Below are 17,018 nucleotides of genomic sequence, written 5' to 3'. Positions count from 1 at the left end.
TGTGCGATTTCTTAAATTTGTATTTTGAGTCGTATAAAGCAGTGACAACCCTAGCAGCAACTACTGCACTACCGATATCATCCTGGGATAAGGCTACAAGATTAATGGAGCAGCTCGGTTTCGTTCTGAGGAGGTTGAATACTGACTTTTTACCGATGCCAAAAAAACTTGGAAGTTGAATCACACTAACTCAAGACATGAACGAATGGCAAAATACCGATGACAACTGGGTCAAAAGACGAAACAATGGTGTGAAAGGTATAAATTGTCTGTTAATTCTAATTCAGCATTGACGTTATCTGCAGCCTTAACAGCGTCTACAATAGAAATATCGCTAGCAAATACAATGCAAGATTAACCTTGTCCTTGTTGAGAACACAATGGCAACCCTGTAGTGCTTCTCAAGTGTAGACTGGAGGTTAGAGGAATTACTAATTTTATCTGGTAAAAAAAACTGGTACATTGTCAAAATTGATGACATTACAAGAGACTTTTTGTCACGAATAAGGTCTCTTAAAAGTTTCAACATCTCTTTCAAATACCAAATCATACACAGATTCATCAGTGGTTTTGGTCTATATGTGAAGTATATGGTCAAACATGCCGCATTATTGAGCAAATTATCTTGCTCTAATTGATAAATCATTTCAGCGTTGCAAGCTTTAACAGGAGCATCTTTTAGGTTGGCTAACCTTTCAACAGATGCAATAGTATGTAATCACCTTTTTATGAGATAGTTTCTTGCAAAAACAATTTCATGTATTGAGTGGATGACCATTATTTTCAGACAGCAAATAATTTGATAAATAGGGCTTCGTATCTGGAGCTTCCTTTTCAGACGAAGAATGTGCTACTGATTTCAAATTCTGCTTACTTGTGCAGCTTTTTTTATACGAACTATAATACTTAAATACGGTTAATCCAGTTCCTGTATCATTACAGAATTCATTTAAAAAAAACAAAAAAACATCACATCTGTTTGGTGCAGCATTTTTTAGACATTTTTACGTCCAGATTGACTGTTGATATAATTAATATTTCATCAACACCAGAATCGCAGATAATGCATTTGTCAACACCTGAACTACAACTCGCCTTTTCTTTGCATCGGGCATATCCAGTTTAAACGATACAGTGAAATTGTCTTGAATACAAAGCAAATTAAACACACCTAAAAACCAAACAATGATACTCACTTTCTCGGTTAAATTCAACATAAACGAATACACAACAATACCTAACAACATAAAAAAATCACAGGGCTTTGGAAATTCTAAAATGAACAATAGATCAGCTTGATAATGACTACAAATGACCTTCGCTTAATTGCCTAATGTTGGCCTATAACTAGAACCCACAACATTGTCGGTTAATGTGTGAGAAATATCCGGACTCGAAATCCTAATAAGCAAATATTTAACCAAATATCTATCTCATTAAGAATAAACTTTAAAAAGTAAATCGGGCCGATTGAAGTATTATATGGTGGCATTACTGTTGTACCTTTACAAACACATATACTGCACGTGCAAATAATGCGAGGTAAAAAAACAATGATTTTTCGGTGCTATTTTGTACCGAGTTCAGCTGCATTGTGCTTTACATACTTGTATATAGGACTACTTAAAAATTCCATGAGGTATTTTGGTCATTTAAACTCGTTAACTAAGCGACTTTTTCAACATTCGCCGCTCCACTTTTAGCATTTCATGTGTATTTAATTTTAGAACAATACACCATCTCATTAGATATCTAGATAACATTAGGAGACTGCCAATGATCATACGTGGCCACATGATATAAAACATTGTAAATATAGATTTTACCACTGCATCGAATACAATGCAATATTTATCCACTGGAGACAGTTTCATTTTAAATGTTTAAAATTTAATTGTTGAGAGTGGATAAATATCGTATTACACGAGATTTGGCGGTGAAATCAGTTTCTCTAATGATTTTAATGCAGTATGCAGGCAAACTTATTCCTTCTTCTCAAAGGATCTGAAAAAGGATGTGTTCTTTCTATGTGATGTCATCAGACATGGTCGCCTTTTGTCATGACGTCACAATAGGAAATTTATTGGAAAGCAAGAAAATTTTATGCCTAATTGAATTTTGACCAATGAGTAGCTGTGATCAAACGAACCACACATTGATTAAAAACAAATCAAAGCACTGTAAGCACTGTAAGCACTGTAAGCAGTTAACCAAAAACCAAAGCAAACATAATTATGGAAACTGTGGCAGTGTTGCTTAATTTTTTTTTTTAACATTTGAAAGAACAAACATTAGACATTCGTATATAATACATGTATGTTTATTTAATGAATTGAATATTAAGGGAAATTAATCAATAATAAGCCACAAATGAAAATTATTATACATGTTATCATGGTTATAGGCCCAGAAATAATTCAAAAAATAATTAAAGTAAATTCAATAAACCTTAACAAGAAATAATTGTAACAGGATGCCTTTACGAAGTCTCCCAAACAAAGCTCCCATAAATTGTTATTCCCATGGTCGCCTGACATTGGGAAAAGTCCAGTACATATTGGTTTGGTCTTGTAAAGTGATATGCATATGTGACGCCTAGGACCCTGTGTGTCATTCAAATCTTTTTGAAATGACACACAGGAATAAATATGGTTTAGGAATGACCGTTTACAAGTTCTCAAACAGGAGGGGGTGTGGTGACCCCACTGAGGGACTCTCCCTATATTTCATTTGATGTGTTACATTATCCCATACATGAATATATATGAATTAGGGGTGGGGATCTTGACTGTTTACAAGATCTGAAACAGGAGGGGTTGGGGTGACCCAGGGACTCCCCCTCTATTTCATAATTATTTTCTTGTCTCAAACATAAATATATATGGTTTAAGGGTTGGGATCTCAAACAGGAGGGGTGGTTTGACCCTAGGGACTCCCCATTTATTTCATTTGATTTGTTATATTGTACCATATATGAATATATGAATATGTATGGTTTCAGTGTGGGGATCTCGACTGTTTACAAGTTCTCAAACAGAAAGGTCAGGGTGACCCCAGGGACTCCCCCTATATTTAATTTGATTTGTTTTAATGTCCCATACATGAATAATATATGGTTTAGGAGTGGGATCTCAACCATTTTCAAGTTCTCAAACAGGAGTGGGTGGGGTGACCACAGGGACTCCCCTATATTTCATTTGATTTGCCTTATTGTCCCATACATGAATATATATGGTTTAGGGGTGGGGATCTCGACCATTTCAAAATTATCAAACAGGAAGGGCTAGGACGACCCAAGGGACTTCCCATATATTTCATTTGATTTGTGATATTGTTCAATACATGAATATATATGGTTTAGGGTAGGGGATCTCGACTGTTTACAAGTTCTCACACAGGAGGGGTTGGGTGACAAGGGATTCCCACTATATTTCATTTGATTTATTTTATTATCCCATACATGAATATATATGGTTTAGGGTGGGGATCTCCACTGTTTTCAAGTTCTCAAACAAGAGGGGGTGGGTGACCCCAGGGACTGCCCCTATATTTCATTTAATTTGTTTTATTGTCCAATACATGAATATATATGGTTTAGGTGTGGGGATCTCGACCATTTCCAAGTTCTCAAACAGGATGGGTTGGGGTAACCCAGGGACTCCCCCTATATTTCATTTGATTTGTTATATTGTCCCATACATGAATATATATGGTTTAGGGGTGGGGAGCTCGACCGTTAACAAGTTTTCAAATAAAAGGTGGGGTGACCCCAAGGACTTCCCCTATATTTCATTTGATTTGTTTTAATGTGCCATACATGAATTTATGAATATGTATGTTTTAAGGGTGGGGATCTCCACCGTTTACTAGTTCTCAAACAGAATGGAAGGGTGACCCCAAGGACTCCCCCTATATTTCATTTGATTTGTTTTAATGTCCCATACATGAATATATATGGTTTAGGAGTGGGATCTCAACATTTCCAAGTTCTCAAACAGGAGTGGGTGGGCCGACCACAGGGACTCCCTTATATTTCATTTGAAGTGTTTTATTGTCCCATATATGAATATATATGGTTTAGGGGTGGATATCTCGACCATTTCCAAATTCTAAAACAGGAAGGGCTGGGAAGACCCAAGGGACTTCCCATATACTTCATTTGATTTGTTATATTGTTCCATACATGAATATATATGGTTTATGGATTGGGATCTCGACTGTTTACAAGTTCTCAAACAGGAGGGGATGGATGACCAGGTATTCCTCCTATATCTCATTCGATTTATTTTATTGTCCCATATATGAATATATATGGTTTAGGTTGGGGATCTCCACTGTTTTCAAGTTCTCAAACAGGAGGGGTTGGGTGACCACAGGGACTCCCCCTATATTTCATTCCATTTGTTATTTTGTCCCATACATGAATTTACACTGTATATGGTTTAGGGGTGGGGATCTCGACTGTTTTCAAGTTCTCAAACAGGAGGGGGTGGGTGACCCAAGTGACTCCCCCTATATTTCATTTGATTTGTTTTATTGTCCCATACATGAATACATATGGTTTAGGGGTGGGGATCTTGACCATATCCAAGTTCTCAAACAGAAAGGAGGGGTGACCCCAGGGACTTCCCAAATATTTCATTTGATTTATTTTATTGTCCCATACAAGTATATATATGGTTTAGGGGTGGGGATTGCGACCATTTACAAGATAAAAGCACATTTAAAAATTGAAGGGGGTTTGGATGACCCCCAGGGACTCACCCTTTATTCTATTTGATTTGATGTCGTGAAATAGTCATTTGAAAAATGTGTTTTATTGTCCTGTTCTCATAAATAATTACTGAAGACAGTGTATTAGGTCTATCACTTACTTATTAAAAAAAATCCCATAGGGCTCTTCAGTAAACCCATCCCTTCTTTAGGCCCATCAAAATACCCTTAAATAGACCCGTAAACACAAACAAAAGATTAGAGACCCCGCTAGAGATTTTAATGAAACCCTAAGTAAATCTGACAAGCGGTCCGAGTTGTCCTCTTTAGACGGTTCGACTGGAATCGGTCCGACTTGTCTAGGGGTCGAGTTGTCCACATTACTTAAAACATCTCATCAATGTCGATTTCCGGATCTGTTTCATGACCTCGTTTCATTCATAAAACAAACTTATTTGGCAAGATAAGTTAAAATTACCGCCAACTTAGATATATCACTTTATTTCCTCTATCATAGAGATATGTTGTACATGAACAATATTCCTGCTCATTCTGCCATTTGGGAAATATAAACGACTTGTAATTACAGATTTTCGGCGAAGAAATATTTCATACAATTGTTCTCTCACATATTAGCCAAAGCCACAGGGGATATAATAAACTACATAAGGATTTCTATTGAGCTCTACTTCAAATGTTCAACTTCAAAACTATTTGGTGGTTCGACGATCATTTAAGGTTTTTCTGGTCATATTTTTTGTATTCCAGAATTAAAAGTATGAAAAAGTGCCCAATTAGTTAAAAATAACATAATTGCCAGCTAGATAATAACAACAACACATATTTCAGCATTTATTGGGTAGAACACAATGAGGGTGCTTGCATGAGGCAGCTTAACTGCCTAATAATCAACAGCTTAATTAGGAGACGATAAATGGGCTATGTTGTTTTTTATTTGGTCGGGTTGTTGTCTCTTTGACACATTCCCCATTTCCATTCTCAATTTAAAGAATTATAGAAACATTAATATATATAGACAAACAAGCATGATTGGTTTTCCCGTTTGAATGGTTTTACACTAGTAATTTTTGGGGCCCTTTATAGCTTGCTGTTCCGTGTTGAAGACCGTACTTTGCCCTATAATGGTTTACTTTTATAAATTGTTACTTGGATGGAGAGTTGTCTCATTGGCACTAATACCACATCTTTCTATATCTATGTTGAGTCATATAATGTAATAATGACGATATTTCAAGGTCTCTTTGATTTCATGGTATTTGATTAAAAAGATGTAAATCATCATGACACATGTATATGAATGGCACCCTTATATCACTTTTCAATGTTCATTTTAAAAGTTTTTGAAACTAATCACTCTTAACATATGTGTAACCCATAACCAGCTAAGGGTCAAATTAGAGGTTGTATGAATACAGATCTAAATGAGGTTGAACTATTGTCTTGCTATCTTATAATACATCAGTATTGTTTTGGAACAAAATTGAACCAAACAGCTGCTATTATCAAAATACTTTTTTAATATTTAGTTTTTATAAGTGCATGAAACAAAAAAATCTTATTTAAAAAAAAAATCAGAATCTTAACTAATTCATCCGACCCACTTACACACAGTTAGAAGGATTGAACAAAGCTTACGTTGTGGCGGAAAGTCATGTCATTTTAATTTGATAGTCCGGAAAAGCTTTAGTAACACATCAATAGTATTATATCAAAATACATTTGATTGCTAAAAGTATCCAATTATATTTCTCTATAAATTCGTCTGCATTAAAATGCTGGTTAAACATCATTCAAATTACATTTAGTCATTGAATACATTCACCTTGGACAGTTAAGTACATCCAAGCCCCAACATTTACTTATGTTTTCTGTTCGGTCTATGTCTAGGTTTGTAAACATCACATACTAATGACACATTATTGATGAATGCCTCTTAGATAATAACCAGATGCTCCACAGCAATACTGTGCAATTGAAGATTTCTTGCTATTGCGCAATACTGTGCAATTGAAAATTTCTTGCTATTGCACAGTACTGTGCAATTGAAGATTTCTTGCTATTGCTGAATACTGTGCAATTAAAAATGTCTTGCTATTGCACAATACTTAATATAATAATTTTGGATCCTGATTTGGACCAACTTGAAAACTGGGCCCATAATCAAAAATCTAAGTACATTTCTAGATTCAGCATATCAAAGAACCCCAAGGATTCAGTTTTTGTTAAAATCAAACTAAGTTTTAGTTTGGACCCTTTGGACCTTAATGTAGATCTGGACCAATTTGAAAATGGGACCAACAATTAGGAATCTACATACACAGTTAGATTCGGCATATCAAAGAACCCCAATTATTCAATTTTTTATGAAATCAAACAAAGTTTAATTTTGGACCCTTTGGGCCCCTGATTCCTAAACTGGTATGACCAAAACTCCCAAAATCAATCCCAACCTTCCTTTTATGGTCATAAACCTTGTGTTTAAATGTCATAGATTTCTATTTACATATACTAAAGTTATGGTGCGAAAACCAAGAAAAATGCTTATTTGGGCCCCTTTTTGGCCCCTTAGTCCTAAACTGTTGGGACCTCAACTCCCAAAATCAATCTTAACCTTCCTTTTTGGTCATAAACCTTGTGTCAAAATTTCATAGATTTCTATTTACTTAAACTAAAGTTATAGTGCGAAAACCAAGACTAATGCTTATTTGGACCCTTTTTGGCCCCTAATTCCTAAACTGTTGGTACCAAATCAATCCCAACCTTCCTTTTTGGGTCATAAACCTTGTGTTAAAATTTCATAGATTTCTATTCACTTATACTAAAGTTATAGTGCGAAAACCAAATGTCTTCTGACGACGACGACGACGACGACGCAGACGACGACGCAGACGACGACGCCAACGTGATACCAATATACGACCAAAAAATGTCGTATACAAAGCATTTAAACAACCTACATGTACATGCTTTGCTTGAGTTACTGTTGACCTTTTTGTTAAGGTATATGTCTTAGGTGATATACATCAGGTAGGTACGGTGACAACAAAGCTCACCAAGTTGCTTGACTTACATTTCATAGTTGCATGCATTGAGATAATTTAGATGTAACCTGCCATTTCATTTTTAAAAATTCCACATCAAAAATATTCATTGCATTTATAGTAAAAATGAATCGATTGCATTATAATTGATATTCTAGATTCTAGTTTCGATAACACAGATTTGTACTTTAATCCTGATAATGTACATCAAAAAGTCATATTCTATTGAAAATATGTTAATCATGCATATGTTAATACACACCTTCAAATATTTTTTTTTTTGTATTTTCAAAATGTTAAATAATTTTTCCTTTATTCTACAATAATAATACTTTCATATGCCACTAAGGTATGCCAGTGAAAATTTTTTATATAGATCCTAACTTTGTATACATGGGATATCTTACCTGGACAATTCTTTTCACATTGTTCATTCTTCTGAAGAAATAAAATACATACCTATGATTACTTGACATAGGTAAAAGTATACAAATCAGAAAATACAAAGGGTAAAATCAAAAATTAAAGCTAGAGAAAGACACATATCATCATGGTAAAAAAGAAGGAAAACTAAAAACTTTAGCAACAAGAAACAAACATGGCCTAAATAGAACACTCAAAATATTCCTTAATCGCAAGAAAATATACCAATGTCATGTTTCTCTATCTTTTAGTTTATATTTGTATATCCTTAACAATATGAACAACCTTTTTTAGTCATGTTAGATCTATGCATGCTAATGATAAAGCAACGCTTTTTAATTCTATTTATTATTGTGTTAACTACCTACCAAAGTAAGTTTTAAACTGTCCTTAATCCTGTTATTTTTTTTTTTAGCATATGTTGTTTTTCCTTTAAATTTTTTTTTTTATTTTGCTCATGCTGCTTACTGACTATATAAAATACATACCTTATCTTGGTTCCAAATCTCCCAGTTTCTTGATCTGTGTGTTTGACTATGTTCGTCACAAACCCATTCATTGGATTGCACAGCTTCCTCTTCACTGATGAAGCATTTTAACTGAGAACATGAATATTCAATCTGGAAAGGTAATTGTTGGATGTGTTTTTCATGGATGGTGGACTGATAGAAATCTGAAATTCTCTCCATTGTTATAACCAAACATTCCTTGACTCCTGTGGCCACATCTGGTACTATAAGTCCAGCCGAAGATTTATGGACTATATAAAGAAGAATCTTGTTGCCTTCAACACATACTACAACATCATGTGCCTTGTCAAATGAGACTACAATAAATCCTGAAAAGAGGAGCTTTCTCCCTTCATACTGCTTCAGAGTCCACATGCTCAGACATGCACTGATCAAACGATTGGGCAAAGCTGGTGGTATTACAGTTCCTTTAAAAACAAAGGCTAGACATATTGCTTTCTCTGGTGTACATTCTTTGTCCATGAAGCTGGTTTTATTTCTTTCTGTGACCATACAGGGAACAAAGAAGTTCTCTACTGGTAACCGACTTCCTGTACCTGTGTCATATCTTCTTTGCTCTGCCAGAATATCTAAATGAATGAGGATGTTGAATATAAACTCTTTGTACGGTAAAATTGGACGGAAATCCTTTTGTTCCCAAATCTGATACAGGTCTTCTCGGTGTATGATTCCACTTTCTGACATTCTACTGAATATTACCTGCATTCTTCTTTTCTTTGGCCAAAATCCTATGTCTGAAAGAAACATACAGAGATAAATCACCCTCTGAGGACGGCATGATTTTCCTTATTCATATTTATTATGGGCTGTATAGGTGTGAAAGGCGAAGGGTTAACTGTAAATTCTGTAATTAGTGATAAGTTTTCATTGATAACAATAATGCGACTGTAGTGAGTTATTTTATATCAATTCAAATATCTTGGTGCAGATTTTCCTGAAATCGCAATTATAATCCCTTATTTGCGTTCATTCTTAAAAATTGGAATAATAAAGGCAGACAACACTTCTGAATTTTCAGTAAAAATATAAAAGAACACTTTTGTTTAATTTCACCATGTTTATTGTATACATTTATTCTACACCTTTTAATCCAATATTCATCCATGCTTTTCCCTTTTTGATGTATGGTTAAAGATTTTGTTTAACATTGAATTTGGTGACCTATTAATATTTTTATAATTCGAAAAAATAAATAGTTTTCAATGTGATACAAGTCTTGTCATTTCACCTGCATGTCAAAGTTTTGTTTTGAATTTTAACGTGTTTTGTACATTTGCATCAACATGATCAATCTAATAGAAATTGATTGATACCAGGAATAAGTTTGGAATGATGTATTAACAAAGCGTATAAAAAAATACACATCCCCAAAGCAAATAAATCAAAAATAAGCTATTTTTAACCAGAAAAATAGTTTTGCCCCACTTTTAATCTGAATTTTCTCCAAAATAAAAGACACATCCAGATGTCGCGCATTCTCAAAACAAGACACATTAATCATGTTAATAATCTTCAAAACAACAAGCTTTCATTTGAAAAAAAAACCAAACAGTAAAATTAAACAGGTGCCTGTAAATTTAACAAAACATCATTTGACTGGCTATTTGGGTTGATTTTAATTCCCAATTCCCTGTTGTCAAATTAAGTGTATACAAACTTCTGAATTACAAACAAACAAACAAACTGACAATGAAATTAATATAGGAAAAATAAATCAGTACGAAAACAAATCAAAAAGTCAAAATACATTTTGATTTGTCAGTGTTTTTTCTGACCAAAGCATTGCTTATTTTAATACCAATTATAGTTGTTAACATCTTCTCTCTTTGTATATTGTATAATGTCAGAGATGACACCAATGACATCTTCACCATGTTCGACTATAACATAATTTACATTTATAATTACCTGTCACAAATGATCTCATAACCTCCACCATGAGAAGCGGGTTAATTATAACATAATCTCGGAGCTGAAGGGTATCGAAGTAGATGATCTTGCCAAGGGAATGTTGGAAGTGTAAGAAATCATGAAGTTGATCTAAATCGAGAACGGACACCTTGCTGATTGAATTCAATTCTTCAAGTTCTACCAATGACAAGATTTGCTTTCCTGAAGCTACCATTTCAGCAATCTCCAGTTCAAGGGGAACACAAGCGTTCGGCATGTCCTCTCCCCAACAAGGATGATCGAAAGTTAGCTCTGTGATGGCTTTCTTAAGGGCTTCAATTTCTTGATCATCTTTATCAGTTGCATTGACAAATATTTGTTTGTCAAGGACAAGATGATTTCTTCCCTCGTGGTCTTTAAATAATTCCTCTACCTCACTGTACAATAGTGCTCGTCTGGTTTCAACATCCTCCTGCCAAAAAAATAATGTAGACTTTAAAACAAAAGCATCATCATGGAATACAGTTTTTGAGGCTGAATAGTATGTTGTTGAAAAAAATGTTGACGTCATAATCAATTTTTCTTTTATTTCTATATAAATTAATGCAGTATGATGATGATTTAAATGCTTAAAAAAAAATGCTCGAAAGTGCAAATACTGAAATAATTCATCTGCTTTACTGTTTAATTTATATTTCAAGTTTTAAGATATGTTTTATTATAGGTAGATATATAGCTTAACAATATACCTTATATTGTTATCAATGAACAGAGTAAATGAAGTGAAGGTAAACCCTGCCTGACAGACATATTCACTTTACAATAATTCCATAAAATAATAATAGTTGACATATTACTTACAGTGTAAGACTCGGACAAAACAAACACAGATCTAAACAGGAAAAAGAAATGAACAAAACAAACCTTGTTGAACTTTAGACTTCCAATGTTATCATAGTTATGTGTTTTTTCCAATTTTGAAGAACCATAAGATTTTAACATGAACATAAAAAGGGAGGGAGGAAATTTGGTTGATTATATAGAGAATCACAGATGCATGACTGGAGCAGCCCCTATCTAAGGCTGTCAGTGGGCCCCTCTTATGAAAATTACTTGATCTGCCACCGTTTATATTCTTATTTCTTGTTGCTAACTTTGTTTCTTTGTTCCTAACATTTTTACTACATCACAATCTTTCCACTTTATTTTCTCAGACAGTCATGAAGACTAATTTGTTCATTTGGTATATTATTAAACTTGTTGTTTTCTGGAACTGAAATCGTTTTTGGTTGAATGTATGCTTGCACAAAATATACCATCTCATGTCTGTGAGGGCCATTATGTTTAGGAATAGTATACTATATTTTAACAGGTAGTAGCAGGTATTACTCATCACACACTATATTATTTTCAAGTGAAGCTTGTTATCAAATTTAAAGAAACTATGATGTGTGTTGCTCCCGTTAAAAGACGACCAAAAGTTCATGGAAAGAAAAATTTACTTCTTTACGGTACCATATAGCATTTCTGAATTTGCAAGTCTTGGTCTGCACGATCCTTTTCAGGTACACCTTTGAAAGTTAGCCTTCTTTGCAGCTGCCTACAGTGATACCGAGGTCTAGTGCTATTCGGATGTGTCTACGGTGTTTTTAAGAAATGACAGAACTCGAACATCGTAACATTACTGCAGTACTCTAATTCACAGAACGACTTATATAAAATATGGTCTGTGTCGGGGATGTCATCTCCATTTCACAATAAATGTGGTATATACCATAAGTAGACGCCCTGGCAACCACCAGTATACGTAAAGTAAAAATTTTAAACGATGTGAAAACTAGAAGGGTCATACCTTATGAAAAGTTTAAAAGTATTTAAGTAAACATGTTAATTACCCCGACCATATGCGTACGGTCGGACCATACGAGTATATCCACATATGGTCATGACCATGCACGTATTTTCCAAATACTCATATGGTCCGGAACATATATACTATTGACTTATATCCAAATCACCTACTTTTCGTACTTTGTTTGTGTAGGCAACAAAAACAAGATCTAAGGAATGCCTGTATAAATGAACTATTTAATTCTTGTTCAATTACCACTGGTACCTTGTCCTTATGGGTAACATCAAACAAGATCTAAGGAATGCCTGTATAAATGACCTATTTAATTCTTGTTCAATTACCACTGGTACCTTGTCCTTATGGGTAACATCAAACAAGATCTAAGGAATGCCTGTATAAATGACCTATTTAATTCTTGTTCAATTACCACTGGTACCTTGTCCTTATGGGTAACACCAAACAAGATCTAAGGAATGCCTGTATAAATGACCTATTTATATCGTTTTCATATACCACTTGAACCAATGTCCTTATGGGTAACGACACATAAGAACTTAGGGAAGACTTTATAGAAGACCGATTTATATCTTTTCCACTTACCACTGGTACCTTGTCTTTATGGGTGGCAACAAACAAGATCTTAGGGATGCCAGCATACACCACCTTACAATAGGTCAGGATTGAGTTTACCCAGTGCAGTAAAAAGACTGAAAGAAAAATAAAGTTAAAAATATTTGTGTTTGAATTTTTTCTGCAACTGAATGTTCAAGGGTGTGGAAATATTCGTTTTGAGAACTTTATCCTTTGTCCAGAAAAAAAGTAACTTGACCTGAATTTCTCAATAAATATTGAAGTGTTTGACTGTAAACATTTATGGTTTTTAAAATTGTTTAGTATCACATTCGCTTATGGTTGTGACCTGTTATCTATTTCTTTCATGAGTAGATATTTCTCGTATCACACTGTACAGAGTGTGATACAAAAAAGTGAAATGGAAATCAGCGTTAATTTGATTGACTTATCTAGCATTACAAGACAATATTACGGCATCACCATTGGTCATCCGTTAGGTCAATGATGACTTTCAAAGGTTGAGATGATGTACATTTCGTCCAAGGCAACATACATTGTGATTTCTTCAATTAGATTATACAAAACACTCACACATTTCACCTGACAATCTTCTTTTATCAAACTTTATTACATTCTGAAGCGTACAAAAAGTCTTAAATGTCTGAGGTTACAGTTTGACAACATAAAAGGACAAATGACAAATATCATTTGGTCAGATAAGATAAGATAAGATAATTTTTATTAACCAATCATGGTGCCCAAAATTTGAGCTATACAATCAAATGAATGAATTACAAAATAAAGCACAGAAAATGATTAGAATGATTAAAGTACATTTAGATAACAAAAAACAAAAACAACACATGAATACACATTTACACTAATTAACTTGATATAAACCAAGTTATTGACAAAACATAGTTATGGGTGCCACTGTGGTCAGTAAAAGGTCACGACAAGACATAAAAATTGATATTCTCACTCGTTATGAAACATATACTATATCAATGATGTTTGTGATATTTGTGTATTTGAATGAATTAAAGGAGGTATGGGATTAACATCAATGAGACAGAAACCCAACAGTAAAACAACACAAAGAAATCTAGAAGGCAATTTTGCAATGTTTTAAAATGCTAGGTTGTAGGTACATATACTAAGTTTTGAAACCAGTAAAGGAATGAAAACTAGATAATGGACCATCAAGTGTCCCTTCTATCTATTTATTTGCCAACAAATAAGTTAGATTTTTTATCATCAAGATGAGGATGTTTCTTTTGACAATTGGTTTTTAATTGTCCTTATGCATGTCTTTGGTAAATGAAGTATGTTCAGTATTATATAGGTGTTACAATAGTAATTGATATAAAGTACCTGCAGGTGTTGGTGTCATGTGCTGCCCTGGAAAACACAGTACATCAGATATTTCTTCTTTCAGTCCTTTACTTCCATCAATCAAAGCGCGAAAGCGCTGTAAAGGCAGTTAATTACAGGTTGTGTGTATTTCTAGTCCAGTTATACCATTATCTTCCATAGAACAGAGGTGGTTTGTAGAATTTAAGATTCAGAGTTCTTTTGTACCTAGTTCACCTATATCTATAGTCTATGTTTACAGTATATTCTCTGTGCCTCCCATGAAATGCATTTTTAGCCATGGCCTTGTCAGTTTGCTTTAAATTTATGAGTTTGACTGTCCCTTTGGTGTCTTTCGTCCCTCTTCTTTAGACATATAAGAACTTTTCCTTTTCAATACAAATAGACTATTTTTAATTATTGATTGTATACGCATATTCTATGACTCCCATAAAAAATAGTTCACAAAGATTGACTAGTCTCTGTACTGTGTTTATAGCAAGAACACCAAGTAACATAATGGTAAATGTACATAGTAACATGTCAACTTTTTTGATGACCATACCTGGCAACTGTCAGTATTTGCAGAGTATTTCCCCCATCGAGCTCAAGGCTCCCAAATGGAAATTTTGTAAGTGCAATTTTGTCGACTATTTTAAAGAAAACAATTAATTCAACAATGGCTATGAGCTTGTTAATGCACAAAGAAGCCAAAAACCACAATAGAATATATTTGAAGGGAATCCATGACAAATCGCCCCACTTTAAAAACAAGAGTGCACACACTGAAATGTCTCGCCTTCTTTACTAATCATTGATATTATGTTGATAATCCTAATAATAAAGCTTTATTACAACTGTCACATAATCTTAACATAAACCAAGAAAACTAAACATTGACAATTGAACCATGAAAATGAGGTCAAGGTCAGATAAACCATGCCAGGTAGGCATGTACAGCTAACAATTCTTTCATACAACAAATAAAATTGACTTATTGCTTATAGTTTAAGAAAAACAGACCAAAACACAAAAGCTTAACACTGAGCAATGAATTGTAAAAAATGAGATCAAGGTCAAATAAAACCTGCGCGACTGACATGTAGATCATGAAATATTTCCATACACCAAATATAGTTGACCTATTGCATATACATGTAGTATTAGAAAAAAAGGCCAAAACTCAAAAACTTAACTTTGACCACTGAACCATGAAAATGAGGTCAAGGTCATATGACACCTGCCAGGTAGACCTGTACACCTTACAACCATTCTATACACAAAATATAGAAGACCTATTGCAAACAGTATAAGAAAAACAGACCAAAACACAAAACTTAACTATAACCACTAAACCATGAAAATGAGGTCAAGGTCAGATGACACCGGCCAGTTGGACATGTACACCTTACAATGCTTCCATTCACCGAATTTACTAGACCTATTGCTTATAGTATCTCAGATATGGACTTGACCACCAAAACTTAACCTTGTTCGCTGATCCATGAAATGAGGTCGAGGTCAAGTGAAAACTGTCTGACGGGCAAGAGGACCTTGCAAGGTACGCACATACCAAATATAGTTATCCTATTACTTATAATAAGAGAGAATTTAACATTACAAAAATTTTAACTTTTTTTTCAAGTAGTCACTGAACCATGAAAATGAGGTCAAGGACATTGGACATGTGACTGATGGAAACTTCGTAACATGAGGCAACCATATACAAAGTATGAAGCATCCAGGTCTCCCACCTTCTAAAATATAAAGCTTTTAAGAACTGAGCTAACATCGCCGCCGCCCCGGATCACTATCCCTATGTCGAGCTTTCTGCGACAAACGTTGCAGGCTCGACAAAAAAACTGCCCCAACCTGGATTACCAAATCGCCCCCACTTGTGAACCGTGTTAAATCCTGTTAATATTACTCCTGCCAACTGGTCCCACCTAATGGAAATCGGTGAAATCTAGATAAATATATTATTAACCAGGATGAATTTAGTAATGCCAACTCACCCCACTTATGGAAAAAGATGTTATCCCATCGAATATAAGTTCAATTCCATATATTGCATTATGATACATTTAACAGGTTTCTTTTCAATTGTTATGCAAATAACTAAGCTTCAAAACTTAGTTATTCTTCAACAATCAGGGTTTTTTTAGAATTATAATTTCAGTATATCAATAATAGTAAGTAAATTAATTTTCGGTTTGTTTGTATTCTGTGTACATTAGTTTTCATTAAAGTGGTGCAAGTTTTTATTTTTAATTATATATATATTATTAATCTAAATATTACCGTTTTTTTATAAGTAGGGTGAGTTGGCAGGAGTAATATTAAACATGATTTAACCAATTTCACATGTGGGGCGATTTGATAAATCAGTTTGTGGCGGTTTTTTAAAAAGTGGGGCGATTAGCCAGTGGGGCGACTTGTCCTGCTTCCATTTGAAGGCCCCCTTGAGGGTTTTGTATGACTATATGAACCATCTTTCATGTAAAACCCCCATGTGCATTTTGAAAAGTTGGCAGATATGTTTCTAACTCCAGGCAAAATCTACTGGTATGAATGAAAAAGAAGTTTTCAATTAAGGCTCTGTGGCCATAACAGCTGTCTCAT

At 34.2% G+C, this 17,018-nt stretch overlaps 1 protein-coding gene across 1 annotated transcript in view; it reads right to left on the bottom strand.

Annotated features, from left to right (window-relative positions):
• The window catches only part of LOC134690147 (uncharacterized), a 59,612-nt gene extending 45,133 nt beyond the window's left edge, over nt 1–14,479 (bottom strand). Inside the window, exons 1-5 of the mRNA XM_063550124.1 lie at nt 14,418–14,479; nt 13,071–13,177; nt 10,637–11,090; nt 8,687–9,462; nt 8,160–8,213 (exon numbers count right to left, since the gene is read on the bottom strand). Coding sequence (XP_063406194.1) covers nt 8,160–8,213; nt 8,687–9,462; nt 10,637–11,090; nt 13,071–13,177; nt 14,418–14,436 — 1,410 coding nt within the window. The 5' untranslated portion in view covers nt 14,437–14,479. The remainder of the gene's footprint in view (nt 1–8,159; nt 8,214–8,686; nt 9,463–10,636; nt 11,091–13,070; nt 13,178–14,417) is intronic.
• Between the last annotated feature and the right edge of the window lie 2,539 nt (nt 14,480–17,018).

This window comes from Mytilus trossulus, chromosome 11 (assembly GCF_036588685.1).
Source record: "Mytilus trossulus isolate FHL-02 chromosome 11, PNRI_Mtr1.1.1.hap1, whole genome shotgun sequence".
Taxonomy (NCBI): Eukaryota; Metazoa; Mollusca; class Bivalvia; order Mytilida; family Mytilidae; genus Mytilus; species Mytilus trossulus.
This window is presented reverse-complemented; position numbering and strand designations above follow the sequence as displayed.